The 18166-nt window shown below is 33.7% G+C and overlaps 3 protein-coding genes across 4 annotated transcripts; 1 reads left to right on the forward strand and 2 right to left on the reverse strand.

Moving 5' to 3' along the window:
- The first annotated feature begins 324 nt into the window (after positions 1-324).
- LOC137838205 (ARM repeat superfamily protein) lies at positions 325-4673 on the forward strand. The gene is made up of 6 exons (XM_068647461.2): positions 325-1218; positions 1650-1844; positions 1924-2026; positions 2255-2904; positions 3240-3941; positions 4227-4673. Exons 1-6 carry the CDS (start codon positions 589-591, stop codon positions 4410-4412), a joined length of 2466 nt encoding a protein of 821 aa, XP_068503562.1. The 5' UTR covers positions 325-588; the 3' UTR covers positions 4413-4673.
- Positions 4674-5729: 1056 nt separating this feature from the next.
- Positions 5730-11195, reverse strand: LOC137838207 (lupeol synthase). Its single transcript, XM_068647463.2, has 16 exons — positions 10483-11195; positions 9888-10163; positions 9622-9819; positions 9457-9541; positions 9198-9364; positions 8881-9069; positions 8696-8809; positions 7589-7708; positions 7348-7470; positions 7085-7240; positions 6959-7005; positions 6721-6864; positions 6454-6631; positions 6278-6358; positions 6118-6201; positions 5730-6023 (listed from the first exon to the last, which is right to left on the reverse strand). Exons 1-16 carry the CDS (start codon positions 10675-10677, stop codon positions 5886-5888), a joined length of 2295 nt encoding a protein of 764 aa, XP_068503564.1. The 5' UTR covers positions 10678-11195; the 3' UTR covers positions 5730-5885.
- A 4231-nt stretch (positions 11196-15426) lies between these two features.
- Positions 15427-17844, reverse strand: LOC137838208 (serine/threonine-protein kinase STY13). Of its 2 annotated transcripts, none has more exons than XM_068647464.2 (3): positions 17615-17844; positions 16246-17238; positions 15427-16070 (listed from the first exon to the last, which is right to left on the reverse strand). In XM_068647464.2, the coding sequence occupies exons 2-3, from the start codon at positions 17154-17156 to the stop codon at positions 15731-15733; spliced, it is 1251 nt and encodes a 416-aa protein (XP_068503565.1). In that variant the 5' UTR covers positions 17157-17238; positions 17615-17844; the 3' UTR covers positions 15427-15730. The 2 variants fall into 2 exon arrangements, with proteins under 2 accessions (XP_068503565.1, XP_068503566.1); XM_068647465.2 differs by having other exon boundaries at positions 16246-17224; positions 17615-17812.
- Between the last annotated feature and the right edge of the window lie 322 nt (positions 17845-18166).

Genomic DNA, 18166 nt, shown 5'->3' on the forward strand with positions numbered 1-18166 from the left:
CTTTAAGCTTCATGATTTGGAGTACAATTTTTATATTATATTTTGGATTGCTCAATTCAGAGTTCACAAAATTACAAATGTTATATTCTAGATTTTGTAATCTGAAAAATTTCTGGATTTTACCATCCAAAATTGAAAATAAAAATAAAAATAATGAATTTAGAAGAGTATTTTTAGGATTTACAGAATTATAGGGGTGCAGGAAAAAATTATGGGGTGTATAAAGAAATTCCCTAGGGTTCTTCTAAGGCAGAAATTCGAATTGATGGGCAGGGCGCGAAATTTGAAGTAGTGAGACAAAAATGAATTAGTAATTGAAAGGACAAGGAGATAAAGAGAATTTTAAAGAGAATTGCAGTAACAAAAATTGAATTTCCTTCTGTATTTCACTTTTTCTCTATCATCTCTGATAGTAAAATAGAAATGAGCATGAGCGTGCCTTCTTCTTCATCTTCTCCTTCTCTGTCGGCGTGCGGGGGACAGATTTTGCCCAACCCGAGGTGAATTTGGAGATTCGCTCCGATTTGAAATTTGAATAATATCTCAAGTATCCTTATGGAATGCTGATCTGAAGCGAAGGAGAGGAAGATGAAGAAGGGACAGGGTGGTGGTGGCGGCGGTGGTGGTGGTTTGGAGCTGAAGCAGAGAATAGTGTGTGCGCTGAACAAGGTGGGGGATCGCGACACCCAGCAAATTGGAACGGAGGAGCTAGATCGTGTGGCGCAGGGTTTGAGGCCTGAAGGGATATGGCCGTTCCTGTCTTGCATTCTGGAGACGGAGTGGGAGCAGAAGGCTTCCATAAGAAAGGAGTGCGTGAGGCTGATGGGAACCTTGGCCACTCACTACGACATCCTCCTCCTTCCGCACCTTCCCAAGATGGTCGCCAGCATCGTTAAGCGCCTCAGGGACCCTGACTCTGTCGTCAGAGATGTCTGCGTCAACACCGTTGCTCTTCTCGCCTCCAAGTTGGGCCTCGCCCTCTCCCACAAGGACAAGGTCTTTCTCCTTCTCGTCAGACCCATTTTCGAGGCTCTCGGCGAACAGAACCGGCATGTTCAGTCCGCCTCTGCTCTCTGCCTCGCCCGTATCATTCACAACACCCGCCATCCTCCTCTTTCGCTCCTCCACAAGTTGCTTCTCAGGACTCTCAAGTTTCTTAAAAACCCTCATTTCATGGCTAAACCTGCGCTCCTTGACCTCACCAAGACCCTTATCCAGGTTTCCTTTCCTTTTACCTTCATTCATTCATATACACCATAATATCCGCATTCAATATTTGCATTCAACTTCTCTACTGAAATTCTTGTTGGAGATCCTACATTTGACTAGAAATAAGGATATTTGATTCTTTATCATTGTGAATCTCACTGTGGTTTTATGAAGTTGAGTTAAGTTTAGAATTTAGGTTTGAAGTCTACTTCTTAACAACTCTACTTCTGATAACAAAACTCTACCATAAGCTCTTAAAGCAATTACAGGGTGCACCATCGCCACTAGGATATTTCAGCCTAACGAGTCATCTCAGTTTTGACTCTAGGTTTCAAGTTACCACTAATTACTCACATTACCAAATAAACACCTAAGAAATTGTATCTAAATTTTATCCCACCAGATTGCCTGCAAAATTACAAGCTTTTTTCATTTTTCAGGCTGGGGGTGCTCCAACCCAAAATATTCTCTCCGCTGCTATTGGCAGTATCCAAGACGCTCTAAAGCACAGTGACTGGACGACACGCAAAGCCGCGTCTGTGGCACTGGCAGAAATTGCTCTGGGCGGTGCTTCTTTCTTGGGATGTTTCAGGGCTTCCTGTGTTCAGTCCCTTGAGTCGTGTCGATTTGACAAGGTGCTTTTCTAATTTTTTGACATTCATCTTTCTTGTGACTCATTCATTACGTTCTTATTCATCCTTGGTTGTATTATAGGTAAAACCAGTTAGAGATGCCGTTTTGCAAGCGCTAAAGTATTGGACAAGTCTTCCGGCCCCCGATACTCCCGACCCTTCTGAAACTGGATCCTCCTTAAAAGGTTTACCTATGGTGTCTCTTCCTTGGACAACAATACTTGATATTTTATGTCTGCAAAATAGACACCATTTTTCTACTTCTTCGCACCCAATTTCTTTTGCTCACCTTGGCATCATCATTATCTATATTGTGAAATTGTGATGCGCCCTTCTGATAGTTATCCTTCTATTCATCGACATGCTTTCCATTGCTTCTGGTTTATGTTTTGTTCTGCTCATGCTTTTCACAGAAAACATCTTCCGAGGTGACTCCTCTGATCTTAGCAGTGCGACTGAATCCAGAAAGAAAGATGTCAGGCTCCAAAAAGTTAATATGAAATCAACTATGGGAAGGATTCCTTTGTCTGTTAAAAATACATGTCAAAGTTATACCAGGGACCCTCACCATAAACCTGATGATTGGCATGTTGAAGTAGCACTCCCCAGACCCCAGTCTGCGGTGGAATTCCAGAATGAAGAATCAGAGAGTTGTTCTGCCAGTAAGCCATTGGAAACAATGAGTGCCGACGTTACAAGCATGCAAGATGTTGGTTATGAATATGTGCCTATGGATGACAAGCAGGAGTGTTCATCTGTCTCTAATCTTGCAACCGATAACTTTGAGACCAAGTTTTTATCCGCTTCTCATGACTGCTTTATAAATAGTGGAGTACAGAAGCCAATTGCAAGAAGCCAACGGTATAGTGAAGAAATAAGTTCTGATGAACAAGTTTACTCGGTAAAGAGGCAACACCCTAGTAGTTCTGATTCTACAGTCACAGAGCCAAGTGGCCAAACTACACATGAATGCTGTATGCAAATGGCAAATGAAATGATTTGTATTCAGAATCAACTTTCAGATATTGAAATCAAACAAGCTAACATGATGCACCAATTACAGGTATTATAGATACGTATACTCACAGCACGTGATTCTAAATTCTTTGCTCTGGTGTTGCTAGTCATTTTCCTTTATCCGATGGTTTCTTGAGCATAGGCTTCGTTGTTTTTTAACAGTGTTTAACTGGTGCCTAAGTTAGTTTTGCATGTTTCTCTTACTCGTATACCAATAACGAAGGCAATGAACTGAACCCTGCGTAAGGAATATGAATTCTGTAACTTCTGGCACACACAAATAGGCATACTATTGTTCTACTGGACTTTTTGTATTTTTTGTCATGCATCACACAGTATATGGAACACCTTTTATTTAGCATACTGTCAAATCTTTTTCAGATGTTTACAACTGGCATAATGGATGCCCTTTCAACAATCCAGTCAAGAATGACAGGCTTAGAGAATGTCTTTGATAAATTAAGTAGAGAATCTTTTCAAGGAGGAAGGCATTCTTATTCTGAAACCTCCAAATTAGGGAGGCAGAGTGAAAATGTTGCCTCTCCCAGGTTCTCCATCTGCACTCCAAGGCCCTCTGTAGAAATTAATAATAAGCAATCAGGCACTATGTCAGTTAAAAATTCTGAAAGCTGGGAGAAAAAGACAATTTCAAGAAGCCAACCCTGGATTCATTCTGAAGATAGTTCAGATATGTGGAAAAGTTATAAGGTCAAGCCTACCAGAAAAGGTACAGAGAAGGATGTTTTGAACATCTCAGCGAAGGATACAATAAGAATGGGCTTGGTAAAAAATGATGGTATCTTCTCGGCTACCAGAACAACCAATGCCAGAAATGGCTCTTCTGAGAGTAACAGCAACTGCTGGAAGCATGTAAAACGTCTTGTATGTGAAGGGGATCTAAATACTGCATATATGGAAGCTTTGTGTTTTAATGATGAGCTTATTCTCGTTGAGCTTCTGAATACTACTGGTCCAGTTGTCGAAAGTTTATCAGTGAAGACAATCAATGCTCTTCTTAGCATTTTAGCATCACATCTTCTGGAAGGAAAATTATTTAGTATGGTAATCCCCTGGATTCAACAGGCAAGTTCACTCACTCTTATTATGTATTGCACATCGATCTATTATTATCATTTTGAATTCTGCGCTCCTTTCATTAAGTTGCATCCTTGGAATAAATGACTGTATCTTTAAAATCTATACAGATCTCAGTGTTCTTTTGATGGTTATTTATGCTTTTTATGCCATGTGAAAAAATGTTGATGGTAAAAGTGGGGCACTTCTGTCTTTGAATTTATATGCTGTTTACTACTCTGTGCTACCAAGTAACTTTGTGAAATCTGAACATTTATGGTAATCTTATTTTAGATTGTTGAAATGAGTACTATCCATGGACCAAATTGCATTGCTATCTCTATTGAAACCAAGGAACAACTTTTATCGGCAATTCAGGAGGCCTTGAACCTGAGCATTTTCAGTCATTCAGAAAGAAGGCGTGCTGCTGAATTAGCAATGAAATTACATCATGTATGGGGGAAGACAGCTGAACATTGATATTTGTGTAGCTGACCAAAAATCATCAATGTAGCCATTTTCTGTTGGGGCTCGGATGTCGTCCCTGGTTGAACTCAGCCAGTTCTTGTATGTATTTCGTTAAAGAGTTGGGTTTGGCGAATAATCTGCAAGTATTTCTGGAATTATTGATTTGTGGAGTGTTGTTTTTTTTCTTTCTTTTGGATTGGTAGCTATTTGTACTCTGATCGGAGTAAGAGTATTCCATCGTTCAGAATGGATGTCATTATGTTCATTTTTTTAGTGCTCATTGTAGACTTTTTTGCAGTTCATTAATACCGAAATCGCTAAACACTAAACATAAATATTATTTTCAAATGCCTGCCACTCTAGATTAAAAAAGAAAGAAAGTAAGGAAAAAGATACTTGATAACTTTATTCTGCTTACTGCTTTCCTTCGGTTCAGGAAGAGTAAAAAAGAAAAGAAAAAAAAATTAGAGAGTAAGGTTGATTAGATTAAAAGAAGAGTAAGTGAGAATACTAATAGAACGAAAATTCTGTAGTAGATTTGATTAGGGTAATAGAATAAATTTGGATGTATATAAATACATTTAAAAAGTAATTTAATGTAAAACTAAATTTTTGAAAATTAAAAGAAAACATTGTTATAAATTTTTAATATATAAAACGTTATGTTTAAAAACAATATATTAAAATAAATGATTTTACATGATAATAACATAATCAATTGTCATAAATATTATATTATATTATATTATATTATATTTATGTATACATAAAAAAATTAGTTTGTCTTGGAGGGTCAACATTTTTCATCCCTTAAAATCCTCAATCCAAGAGGACACGGAAATAATGTTGAAGTTAGTTTTGGAGGGTCTATGTGAACTATTTTCCTCCTACGTTTTAAATGAATCCCAAAACAATAAAATTTAACCTGAAATTTGTTATTCTCCTCTCATTTTCTGAACACTAGTTAAAAGTTATTGACAGGAGATTTTAGCAAGATTGTCATTGATTTTTATGATCTTGAAGAAAGAATTAGTCTTCTAATTCAAACTCAATCAATGCTATGGGATGAATATGGATACAGTCGAGCATATTCCTTCCACTAAAATTACAAAACTCCAACATATTTTTTGATAATTTTTTAAATCAAGAACAGTTGCTTCTTGTGGATTATGCCCCAGGGATTAATATATTATAATGTCTTGATCTAAAGTGGTAATCAAGCTGAAAGAGATGAATGCATTTGTGTACTGAGAAGGAAATTAACTTGAAATTTAGTATTGTTGTAAAGTATGGTTAGTGTTACCTAGAAGGTTGTCCAGAAAAGACTAATTGAATATCACAATCACAGTTTCACCGATTTATTTTATATGCTGCACCCAAACAGTTGAAATATAAATTGTAAACTATATTACACATGTAGGAGTTGAATGATATGTAGTGCAGAAACAAAGTAATTGGAAAGCACTCAAATTGATGCAAGGAAAGTTAAGGTTTTGGGTCCTCAGCCTTAACCATACCATACAATACTTGGCGACGATACTCTCCCAAAGCCCATATGGGAAAGATGTTTCGATAAGATGAGTAGTTCAGGGTACAGTTCCTCATGAACACTCCTGTGATCTCCTGTCAAAATACAAAATAATACACATTCATGATCGATTATTACATCTTATGATCTGTTTCTTTTTCTGTGTATGAAATGCTGAAATCAATTTACCTGCTGTGGGAAATCTCCATCTTCCATTTGTGAATTGATAAGTAACTTTATTCCACGGTGTATGGGTGTGGGATCTATCTCTGCCTGTTTTTTCAGAAAAACATTCACAATCAGCACACTAACATACGCTATAAAAATCTAGTAACACTTTATTACTAACCTGTCCTGCACGGATAAGGGACAATAGAGCCCACGAAGTTTGAACTAAGTTTGCACGGTTGCCTTCTAGGTTTGTATAAACCTAAATGACAGAGAAAATGTATAATTCTTAATTATACTCCAACTAGTTTATTTTATTATGTGGGCATACACAATGAAAGCTAAATGGATGATGACCTTGTTTTGGCTGGACAAATAACTCTCTCCCCATCCACCATTAGGAAGCTGCTTTGACAACAAAAATTGACAAGCCTTGCGTAGGGAAGGACTGTTATGGTAGTTCCTTCCAGAGGCTCTTAGTCCCTCTACACCAAACCAAGTACCATACGTGTAGCAAATACCCCAACAACCGTACCTGTTCAGTTCAAGTGCATCACTAGATTACCAGAGTTGAAGACACAAATTAAGTACACACACAACACAACACAACGTAATATGCAATACCATGAGCCATCAGGATTTTGCTTGTTTTCAAGGAAATGGATTGCTTTGGAAATACAGCTATCTATTTCCTTTCTTCTGTGCTTTGGGTATAGCTTTCTGAAGAGAGCCAGGCCTTGCACTGCTGATCCAGTGCATTCCACATACCTATTACACATCAGGGAACATAGTAAGTTAATTAGTAAGTGCAAAGCACCATCAGGTTTGTTTAGGAATTCATTGTCACATATTGTAATCTTACTCCATCTCAATGAGAGTGTCTTCAAAGAATTCAGTTGGATTGAATTTCTGCACCACAGTTAACATAAGATGCAAGTCGTGACTTAGTTAAAGGCAAAATCTGGCATTGATTACTGTATTTTCTTACCTCTAACCAACGATAGGCTCTTTGAGGTTCCCAAGCAGGGAAACCGCCATTACTGCTCTGTAGAGAGAGGATGACATTAACAGCATCAAAAAATCGCTGTGTATCCATTTTTTCCCCAACTAGATCAGCTGGCATTTCTGACAGAAGCAGTGCAGCCTGTGCATATACAAATATATATATGTATGATAAGATAAGAAAGAAAGAAAGTATGTTATGTTGATGTTGATGTTGATGTCTAAGGGATTGATTTTGATGAATCTTGCCTTGAGTCCTTCTCCTGTGCAGTCGGAGACTTGCCAACCTTGATCATGCATTGAGAATGTCCAGCTTCCTTTGGATATGTGTCTGTACATTGCTTTGAAGTCACCAGATGGGTTTTCAGCAACCTTTAAATAAAGGAAAATGTTACTTCAAAATTGTTTCATTCTACTACAAAGTTGTTGTTCTTTCCAATTCTAATCTTGTGCATGATTATCAATGTATCATCACTCCTCAAGTTACTACCTGTGAAGCCTTCACGAACTCGTGCGCTTTCCGAAGTGTAGGCCAATACTCTTCACTCACATCACAACTAAGTATTGCTTGAATAGCAAATGCAGCATCCCACATTTGGCTCCCAAAACTCTGCAGTGCTAAATTCAGTTACATTCTTCAACAGCTTCACTCATTTAGAATATTCACTTCTTCATCCACCCAGTGGTCATAAGAATATAAATATTTGATAACATTAAAATAGTCAAATGTTTTTTAAAAAATCTTCCACTTTCTTTTAACATTTGTTAACGGTGAAAGGAGCGTGCAAGGAAAAACGCAGTTGTAGATACAAAATGTGGGTAATTTAGAAGAATAGAAACGCATTACTTTGACAAATAAAATAATTAATTTTAAGGAAATTAAGAAGTTTCACTTAAAAGAGTCTCACTTTTATGAAAATAGAAAGTGATGTTTATAGACAGATTGTTAGTTAATAATATAAAAGAGTGCATTAATGTTTTATGAAAATAACTTACACACACTTATTTGTAATTTTTATTAAATGTGTGATTTTATTTATTTAAAAAAAATAAAAATTAATAAAAATAAATAGTAATTGTTATACCGATTATTATGTCCTTCAATTTTTTAGAATTAACTAATTGAGACAGTTTTGACCAATTAATCAAACCAGCAATATCCTCTGATTTTAATAACTATCATATTTACTATGAAGCCATTTGATTTAGATTTTAGAGAAGAGTCAAAACACTAAATTAATAAAGTATGCATATTAACGATATGTTACAAGCACACCACTAACTAAATTAATACTCCTTGTTATATATAACACAATAAAATATATATTCAATCAACACAAATTGAACAAAAGATTCCTCAATCTTTCAACTACTCTTCCTGTCTCTTGAAAATAGTTTTGTATTGAGCACCCTTAATTATCACATGTATTAAAAACAATAACAAATACTCTGTTTCTTTTTGTAGGAATTTTCTTTTTAAAAAAATCTTTGTTTTTATTTAAGTGCTGTTTCCGAAGTTTAGAGAAAGTGATATTAAAAAAAACATTATTTTGAATGAAAAGTATGAACAGAAGCACAGAAAAAAGGATAATGGTACCTGGATTTTCAAGCCGTCTTCTGCGAGCCAGAAGTAATCAGGGATTCGGGCTAAATGAAGTTTGTATGCCTCTGAGTTAGGGTCCTCAACCCAACGCGCAATCAAGCACAACACCTGTACTTAATTTCCATTAAGGAACCTAAGCAAGTAATTAATTAATCAATTATTTGTAATAATTAATTTACCTTCTCTACACTTCCAATGCAAAGGTATCTACTGTTCTCATCCTCGTAACGTACATGCTCAATTGCTATTTCTAATGCCTTCTCTCTCACCATAGAAAAGGGCCACCAATTCACCAAACGCTCTCCCACATGATGAAGAAATCCCCATAACATGTCTTGGATCACAGGATGTGGATAGTACAGGTCCTCCTAAATATCATTCATACACTTGCGTACTTTTAGTTACTTTTTTTTTTTATATATAAAATTTTATTATGAAACTTAAAATCTTAGTTCTTATCTCAGTAAATAACAACAATAATATGATTTTTATTGACCTTAGCAACAGTGTTCCGGGCTTTATTCCAGTTGATTGCTTCATAAGGCTCATTATAGAGTTCTTCTCTCAGTGATCTGATTAAGGCAGTGATGGGACCTACGAACCTCTTCCCATATAAGTATGACATGGGCATGTAAACCAAGCGACAGTAGCTCAACATTTTCCCTGCATGTTTAATTAATCATTTTACAATTATCTAACTCATACAACTTTTCTTCACACTTCCATTGTAAATTATGCATGTCTCAGTGACTAACCTGGATGAATGGGGAAGGCTTTGGGCAGAAGCCAAAACTCCGGTGGAAGTGGATTACAGCCAGACCATTCATAGACACCCAGAACCTATACACAAAAACAATATTACGTGAGTGACTCCACTCAAATGTGAAAATCAATGAATACATTATTCATCCATTGATTACCGTGACCCAGAACTTTCCCCATGAGGGAATACCCACTAAACCACCATGGTCCAGGATCCACTTTCTTCCTCTGTACATTGCCTGCTCCATGCCATCTTCAACCCCTTCACCAAGTATCCTCAAGGCAATGTAGCTCAGCGCTGATCCAAACATCGTACTATGACCCTCTATATGGAATCCCCAACCCCCATCTTCATTCTGAAAGGCAATCAGAGATGGATGTTATTCAGGCTAAAAAAAATGCAGAAGGTGATGAATTAATATACCTGATGGTTATACAGATATCGGATTATTTCCTTCTTGTGTTCAGGACCTAAAACAGCATCAAGGGAACCTGTGATGTATAATGCCATCACCAACGGTTGAAGGAAAAACAAAGGCCCAGCTGATTCTGCCGGCCAGTGCCCGTCACTGCCTTGAATGGATGAATAAAAACTCACTGCTCTTCTGATTGTTGTAATCACTGCTTCCGTCGTAACATTTTCTCCATCTCTCACTTTCACTGCTGCTGGAATCACCCCACACTCGTTCTCTTTTCTCAGCTGCATATTACTCAAAACTCATAATTCCACACTATCAATATTACTTTTTTTTGCATGCCTTTCAATTTACAAACAACAATTATAAATCTACTTTCTTTGGAACGTAAATTCAACGAATTCCAAACATACTTTTGATAGTTAGATATAAAGATATAACAACTATTTCATGATATTAAATTAATTGTTACACTTTGAATTTTGTTTTATCGATGTTATGATTTGATGTGGATCTTTCTAAGAACTGTACGAGTCTTTGTATTTGCTCAGGCGTGAAGTGGTTTTTTCTTCTCTGCTGTAAAAGCAGGATACGATACGATACCTGCATTCTGAGGAAGAGATCTGCGCTTTGTTTGATGGAAAATCGGTTTAGTGTGAATTGGTGTCGTAGCCTTTCAACCTCTTCTCGTTCTTCAACACTTCCTGCGTTTGGATCAAACACCCAATGTTGACGCCCCACATTGTTATTCACCGATATCACTCCTTTTCCTCCTTCTCCTATCTTCAACTTCCACATCTTACCAATTCTTTTCCTATTCCCACCTCCCAAACCAGAAACTACATGCACTTATATATCATCACAACTCTTGCTTTTCACACACTTCAAAACTAGCCTTATCAATAATGATAAGACAGGTGGAAATTTCCAGTTCTAGCAATTTATTAACTAACTGTCCTCTTGTTCCCAATATAATATATGCCTTCTAATTTAGCTGTATATGCATGTATCATATGCCTACTTCTTTAACACTTTCAATTCATACAATTCCAAACAATACACCTTACCATTACAACTAAATCAGATTTTATTAAAGAATAATGACGGCACCAAAGATGGATCTATGTTCCCCAACAGGTTCTGTAGCGTAATTTGCATCACAGAAAGCTTGTGGGAGAGACCAAAGATAGAGGAATAAGATGAAGACCATGTAAAAGTCTTCTTTTAAGATATCAAACAATCTGTTTCATAGTAGTTTAGTGAGATTCTGAGAGTCGAAATAGTATATTGAAGAACACCTACAATAAACTATACATAGTTTTATTAGGAAGGAATAAAACCTTCTTTTCATACTTTTGAATTCGACCATGTGAGAACAAATGGACTTAGCTTCCAACATATTAGATCAATGTAAAAGATCTCAAATATATTTGTTTTGGATTAAAATAAAGGAATCATTTTAAAACGTGAAACATTTATTCCTAAAAAAATAATCAAGGTCAACTAACTGCATAAGACAGAAGACAGAATTAAATTTTGATTGATAATCGTTTAAATAAAAGTGAAAAAACTACTTGCTATTATTATTATATCATCAACATAGACTAACAAATAAACAATATTAATTTGATATTGATAAACAAAATAGAAAGATCATATTTGTTGGGTTTAAAATCATATTGAACAAGGTCTCATAATTCAACCTAAAGAAGTTTAAGATGATAATTGTAAACAGTTTGAGACAAAAAAAAAAGAAGAATTATGTGAACTTTGCCAATACAACATACTTTAAAAAAAAGAAACATTTTTCTTATTGAAAAAACAATATTACATTCTTGAAAAATTATTTTCATTACATAAACATTAGGATGAACTAGTCTAGCATGCAAAATAAATTGAATATTGTTATTATTTTGACAGAAATTGACAGAAAAACAATATTTTGCAAGTGAAAGAGGTTAAGCCACAAGGTAGCAACGGTATAGAGACCATATGAGTCAACATCTTCTTCAGCAAACACTTTATTAGTTACTATAAAATCTCTTTATTTCTAGTTAAAGTGAGATCTTTAACACACTTTTTTACACGTTGAGACGGTCAACTTGTGTGTGGAACTATATATTTATGAGTGGTTTGAGAGCGATCCGACACTAAATGACCAGATAAGCTCAACAAACTCGCACTAAAATATACTACGAATGACTCTAATAATATATTAAAAAGCGGACTTTAAACCTAATTAATTTTATAAAAATTGATTTATAAAATAATATTTGAACCCACTTATATATTATGAAATGTCTTTATCTCTAGTTGACATATAAATGATAATAATAATTGATGAAGAGGTAAAGAAACTTTAGAAATTTATGGAGGAGTAAAATTAGGAAGAAGTATCAAAGAAACTTTAGAAATTTATGGAGCAGAAAAATTAGGAAGAACTATTATTGAATATTATGACTTTCTATAATGAAGCTACAAACTAGAAATGAGGGGCAGTGGAGGTTTGCAATAAAGGGATGTTGTGATAGTTAGAATAAGAAAAAGGGGATATTATGAAGTGAAAGAAAAGGTGAGAGAGGACAACAGTTGGCAGGTGTGTAGTAAAAAGGTGGAGCAAAAGATTGTTAGTTATTAATTGAACAAATAAAAATATCCTTCACTAAATTTATTTGTATATCTCCTTGAGAATTAGAGTAATAATTATTGAAAACTATGATCAAACCCTGTAAACAGAAAATTTATAAAAGTGAGAAGATATAGCGGGGACACTTATTTACTTTAAAAAATATATGTGACCCATTAATGAGAATCACTGAATTAAAATTAAAAATGATATATTATTGAGATTAAAACATTTAAAAAATAAAAAATAAACATTATGTGAATATTAAATTTGTAAATACTTTCAATAAAAATACTTTGTTAAAGATTTAATAACATATTCATAATAATCATAATAATAATATATTATTATTATTATAATACTATCGTAATAATTGCTATTTCGTGATAATATTAATAGTAATTAAAGTAATAATAATAATAATAATAAGATAATAATGATAGCATTTGTTATTATCATTATAATGTAAATATAGATTATATATCTTTTAAATACTGTTTTTTTTAGTGTTAAGTGAATCTTTTTAAAATTTAATAATAGAAGGAGATTTTAAATTGAATTCTTTAGTATTTTAGTTTTTTCGTTTATTATTTTAAAATTTTAAATCAATTATTATTATTAATTGTTGACATGTTTATCACATAATTATGAGTTAATAATCTTGTAAATTTATAAGATTGCAAATTAGTTAAAGTTACAATTCTGGTTTTAAATTATTAGAACCTAGCATTTATTGGTTGATGAGAAGAAGCAGTGATTTAACAAGGCATAGGAAACACGAGACAAAAAAAAAAAAACAGGGACTCTGTTTTGATGAAAGAAGCCTTCTGAGCAGTTGGAGTAATTTATTAATGCCTTTTAAGAGGAGACCAACAAATCTATGATAATAAATAATTCATTTTAAATTTTAAATTAAAAAAATAATAAAGAAAACCTTTTGGTTTATCATCCACTTGATTTTCTTTTTCATGTTTAGTTTACATTTAAAAATACAACCTTATGAGCAACTAATGTTTTTCTGATAATGGTCGTTTAAAAAAATTTCATGAAAATATTCGTATAGAATGTGAGAATCCAACTTTCTTAAGATAAAATATTTTTTTTACCAAAAAAAATATCACATTATTTTTATTAACTTGTAACCAAAGATTTAGTAAAAATTAAACACAATTCTTTAATTTCTTGAAAGTGTGTACAAATACCTCGAGTAACTACTTCTATCGACTAAATAATAATTCTTCTTACAAATTTTAACAAAAAATTAATATATAATTTAACTCAATTATCACAATATCACTCATCTAAGTAAGTTGTGCTTACTCGCTTAAAAGCTTTTTTTGACACTTCTAGAAAGTCAATAAAAAATCTAAATAGGTTTATTAGTAACAATTCTTATTATCAACCAAATCTAAATAGGTTTATGAGTGGCCTCTTAACAAACAAATTCAAATAGGCTTATGAGTGGCATTTCCTCTTAACAACCAAATCTAGATAGATTTATGAGTGACATTACCTTTTAACATTCAAATCTAAATAGGTTTCTTTTTAACAACCAAATCTAAATAGGTATCAATCACCACCCACAAAAGAGAAGAAAATAACACGCTCTTTATTCTTAATAAAGAATGATTTACTTATCTAAAATTGATTATGCTCAGTAAATTATTGTCTTTATATTTAACTTCCTTCTTCATACTATAATATGGTAAAACAATAATAGTTAAATTATTTTCAAAAAGTATATTTGGGATTGTAAAGAGTGTTCTAAAATAATAATGTGCAACACTCTTCTCAAATTCCAAAGTATATTTTAGTTTTGTATCTTACTATTCCAAAAAGTACTTTCTAAAATATAAAAAATAGAAAGAGTGTTTTTTAAAATGTTATAAAAAAATATTTTCCAAGATTTACATTCCCAAATATGAAGAAATGTTATGAAAAGTACTTTTTCGAACATTTTTTCCTTTTAAATTTCCAAATGTACTTCTCCCAAAACATATTTGCTTTTCCAACACTTGGAAAATATTTTCTAAAGAATGAAGATTAAAAAAATGTTTTTAAAAGTAATTTTTATAATGTTTAGAAAACAGTTACATGTTTCAAAAAGTATTTTCTTGAATACTTATACTTTTTCTTCTTAAATTTTTTTTTTAGGACACTTAACAAAAATGCTTCATCAATAAGTAACACTTCAATCGCTTAGGCTTACAGCACAAAATTGAGAAGAGGTATTTTTAACTGAAGCTTTCCAAGGAAAAAAAAGAAGAAGAAATAACATTGAAGGTGTTTCGAAAAGAAGAAGACATAATATAGAATTTGAAATAAAAGAAATAAGGGAAGTGTTTATAATAAGAAGGGAGTGTAAATAACAAGCAAAAATGAACTGGAGAGGAATGAAATAGGAATAATATTACTAAGTAATTTTTTAGTAAAAAATAATATTTTTTGGATCGATGAAATAAAAAATTACACAAGGTGATTTATTATCGTTTTTTATTATATAAAAGTGAAAAAATATATTCAATTTAAGTCAAATATATATTTTTATATTAAAAACATAATTTTGATTGAAAATCTAATAAAATATATATAATAATTATACATATTTGATTGTTTTATGTTTCAAATAAAATTAGTTTTATGATCTAATTTATTTTATATAAATTAAACTGGACATTGTTGACTAACATAAACCAGTCACTGCCCACATGACTAAAATTGTGAAATATGCATGTATGAAAATACAAGTGACATGAAAAAAAAGATGAAATTCTTCATTTCTGTTTAAAATCATGGGTATGAAAGCAAGGAAATTAAATTTTGTGGAACCCACATTTTTATCTTAAATCCTTATTAATTCTCTTCTAAACAAACAAAAGAAATATCCTAAATCCCTTCACCCTAAATCTCTTCCCAGTAAATAAACCACAACAAACAAAGCTTAATTTGTTTGTACTGTAACCAGTTACACAGAGCAAAGTTTTCATCTATTATCTCATTCCATTTTGCTTTCTCAGCTATACATAACTGTAGTGCATGCAAGTATTACATACACAATCCTCTTAAAACTAAAAACACACAGTAAATACGAACCAAACAATTGACAGGTCTCTAGTTAATACTTTTTCTTCTTAAGAAATTAAGCGCACACACACAGTTATTACATAGTCACCTTTAACTACCTGAGTCCCATGTTCCCTTCGACTCTCATTTGTTTTCCCAGAATCAGTCAGCAGTCATTGGTTGTGTCATGCAACACCTAAATCGGGCCTTCCGAACAGTTGTCAAGATCTCAGTCTCTGCGTTCTCAAGCATTCCTACAATTTCAGTAAACGGTGGCCTAACATCAGGGTTGGGATCCCAGCATCTTGTCATGATCTCACGGAGAACAGGTAAGCAGTCATTGGGTATGATTGGGCGAACGTTTTTTGTCACAACTGCAAATGCTGCCTGTACTGCGGTCATGTTCTGAAATGGAAGCATTCCAGTGATGAGCTCCCATAAAACAATCCCAAAGCTATATACATCCACCTTTTGTGTGTAAGGCCTATGCTGGATCATCTCCCTGCAGCAGATCATAAAACATCAGTTTTAAGTACATGTCAACATGTATATTTTTAATTAAAAAGATATAAAACAGTGAAACCAATTATACATGAGCAATTCAAAAAAAGCAGTTCATATCAGCCACAGGTATATATATGGGTAACAAAAGAAGAAAGGAAACAAAAGAATCTTACGGAGCCATCCAACGGTACGTTCCAGTCTCAGGTGTCATTCCTTCAGTTAGCACCTCAATCCGCGCAACTCCAAAATCAGCAATTTTAATTGATTTGTCACCAAAAATCAAAAGATTATCAGATTTCAAGTCCCTGTGGATCAACCCAAGGCCATGAACATATGCCATCCCCCGTGCAACATCCAAAGCTTGTTTAACAGCCAATTTGAGGGGCACTGATCGGTTTTGTCGCTTCATTAAAAATTGTCGAACTGAACCCCCTTTGGCATATTCTGTAACAATACACCATACCATAGGCTTATGGCATGCACCAATAAAACGAACTATGTTAGGATGATTTAGTGTAGCCAGCATCATCACCTCCTGCTGAAACTGTTGTTCCATCAACTGAGCCTTAGCTGAATCATTTTCAGGCCTCTCCAAGATTTTGATAGCAACATCTTCATTATTGTAAGTGCCTCTGTAGAGTTTCCCAAAAGCCCCTTGAGCAAAAGCCTCACCCATACTAAGATTCCTCAAATCAATTGTCCACTCATCAAAATTGTCAAGCCCTTCAGTTGGAGAACTACTGTCCATTAGTGCTTGAGCCAAAGCATCATCACTCAAAGCATGTGTGACTCTTCCTCGATGATTGACACTGTGTGCAATGGAGTAATTATCATTGGCACGTCTCCGCAACCCTTGGTGGTTCAATATACGAGTATGGGAATCATTGGAGCCAACACTGCCATTATCGATGGACATTGCAACAGAACCTCCACCGTTACTTGTTCGCAAGCTCCCAGTGCTGTCAATTAACATATCCGTGCCCTCCTCAAGCTTATGGTAAAATCCCTTAGAGAAATCATAGTAGTCATCATTGTGTTTGTTGAGGTCTATTATTCCAGGGAATTTTGCTCCACCTTCCAGCATCTTTATCGGTGAAGAAAAGTTTCAAGTCTTGTTATTTCCTCAGCATCAGAAATTGTAAATTAAGCCACCTGAAAAAACAACTCTGAAACCAAAACATACCCACAAAAGAATTTATAATCTTCAACAACAAAGGCAACTCCATCTTTGAATTTACCTATAATTAATGCAAATTGTAGCTTCCAACCATACAGAAGAAACACAAACTGATGTAGTTAACTTAAGCAAAAGAAAAACTAACACTACGTCTAAATCAAGAGATTGTTTCCACAAATCAAATTAATAGAATATCATGGTTTTGGTATAAACTAGGAATCAAATGAATAGGAACGAAGTGGTTGTTCATGACATGAATGACAGCAGAGTGATCTTAGAAATAAAAAAGTGGAAAGATGAAAAAGAGCAAAAATCTGGAAGAACCCTAAAATCTGGGCAGCGTAACAAGAGCTGGCGAGTGGTACCTGGATGGAGAGTATGATTTTCTATGCAACAGCAGAAGAGGAGATCGAATAGGGTAAAGCCAAAAATAGAAATCAAATTGAGTAGATTGAGGTTGAAACCAAAGAAGAACACTAGACAACGAAACTGATGACTTTTTTCTTTTCAGTTTTTTTTTTCTTTTTAATTTTGTCTAAGCCGTGTTTTCTATTATTTCTTTTGACATTCTAAAGCACATTCTTCCTCATTTTACAATCATCTCTCTGCAAAAACAAAAATTATAGATTCGGTCCCATTAAAATAATTACATTTTTATTTAAATCATTTCTGTTTTTTTATTTCGAAACTAATTTCAATTTAATCTTTTATAATTTGTATTGCATTCAAAATTTGACTTTTTCTTTTGTTTTATAAGAGATGCTATTTTTTTTACCTTAAATTAATACATGGATTTTACCGTGATTAATTGTTTATTTACAAAATAATATTTACTAAATAAAAAATCTATATAGTGAGTTGAAATCTCTACTCCATCTCACTTATATCATGGAAGAATACACAACCTTCATTTCATT

This window comes from Phaseolus vulgaris, chromosome 4 (genome assembly GCF_051622355.1).
Source record: "Phaseolus vulgaris cultivar YP4 chromosome 4, ASM5162235v1, whole genome shotgun sequence".
Classification (NCBI taxonomy): domain Eukaryota; kingdom Viridiplantae; phylum Streptophyta; class Magnoliopsida; order Fabales; family Fabaceae; genus Phaseolus; species Phaseolus vulgaris.

Bases quoted from the DNA above. Each gene is read 5' to 3' on its own strand.
- LOC137838205 (XM_068647461.2), top strand. From the start codon at position 589: ATGAAGAAGGGACAGGGTGGTGGTGGCGGCGGTGGTGGTGGTTTGGAG. The intron at 2,027-2,254 runs GTTTACCTATGG...TGCTTTTCACAG, and splicing joins AACTGGATCCTCCTTAAAAG to AAAACATCTTCCGAGGTGAC. The intron at 3,942-4,226 runs GCAAGTTCACTC...ATCTTATTTTAG, and splicing joins TAATCCCCTGGATTCAACAG to ATTGTTGAAATGAGTACTAT.
- LOC137838207 (XM_068647463.2), bottom strand. From the start codon at position 10,677: ATGTGGAAGTTGAAGATAGGAGAAGGAGGAAAAGGAGTGATATCGGTG. The intron at 10,164-10,482 runs GTATCGTATCGT...AGTAATATGCAG, and splicing joins ATCTCTTCCTCAGAATGCAG to CTGAGAAAAGAGAACGAGTG. The intron at 6,024-6,117 runs GTAAATTGATTT...GTATTTTGACAG, and splicing joins ATGGAGATTTCCCACAGCAG to GAGATCACAGGAGTGTTCAT.
- LOC137838208 (XM_068647464.2), bottom strand. From the start codon at position 17,156: ATGCTGGAAGGTGGAGCAAAATTCCCTGGAATAATAGACCTCAACAAA. The intron at 16,071-16,245 runs GTAAGATTCTTT...GATCTGCTGCAG, and splicing joins ACGTACCGTTGGATGGCTCC to GGAGATGATCCAGCATAGGC.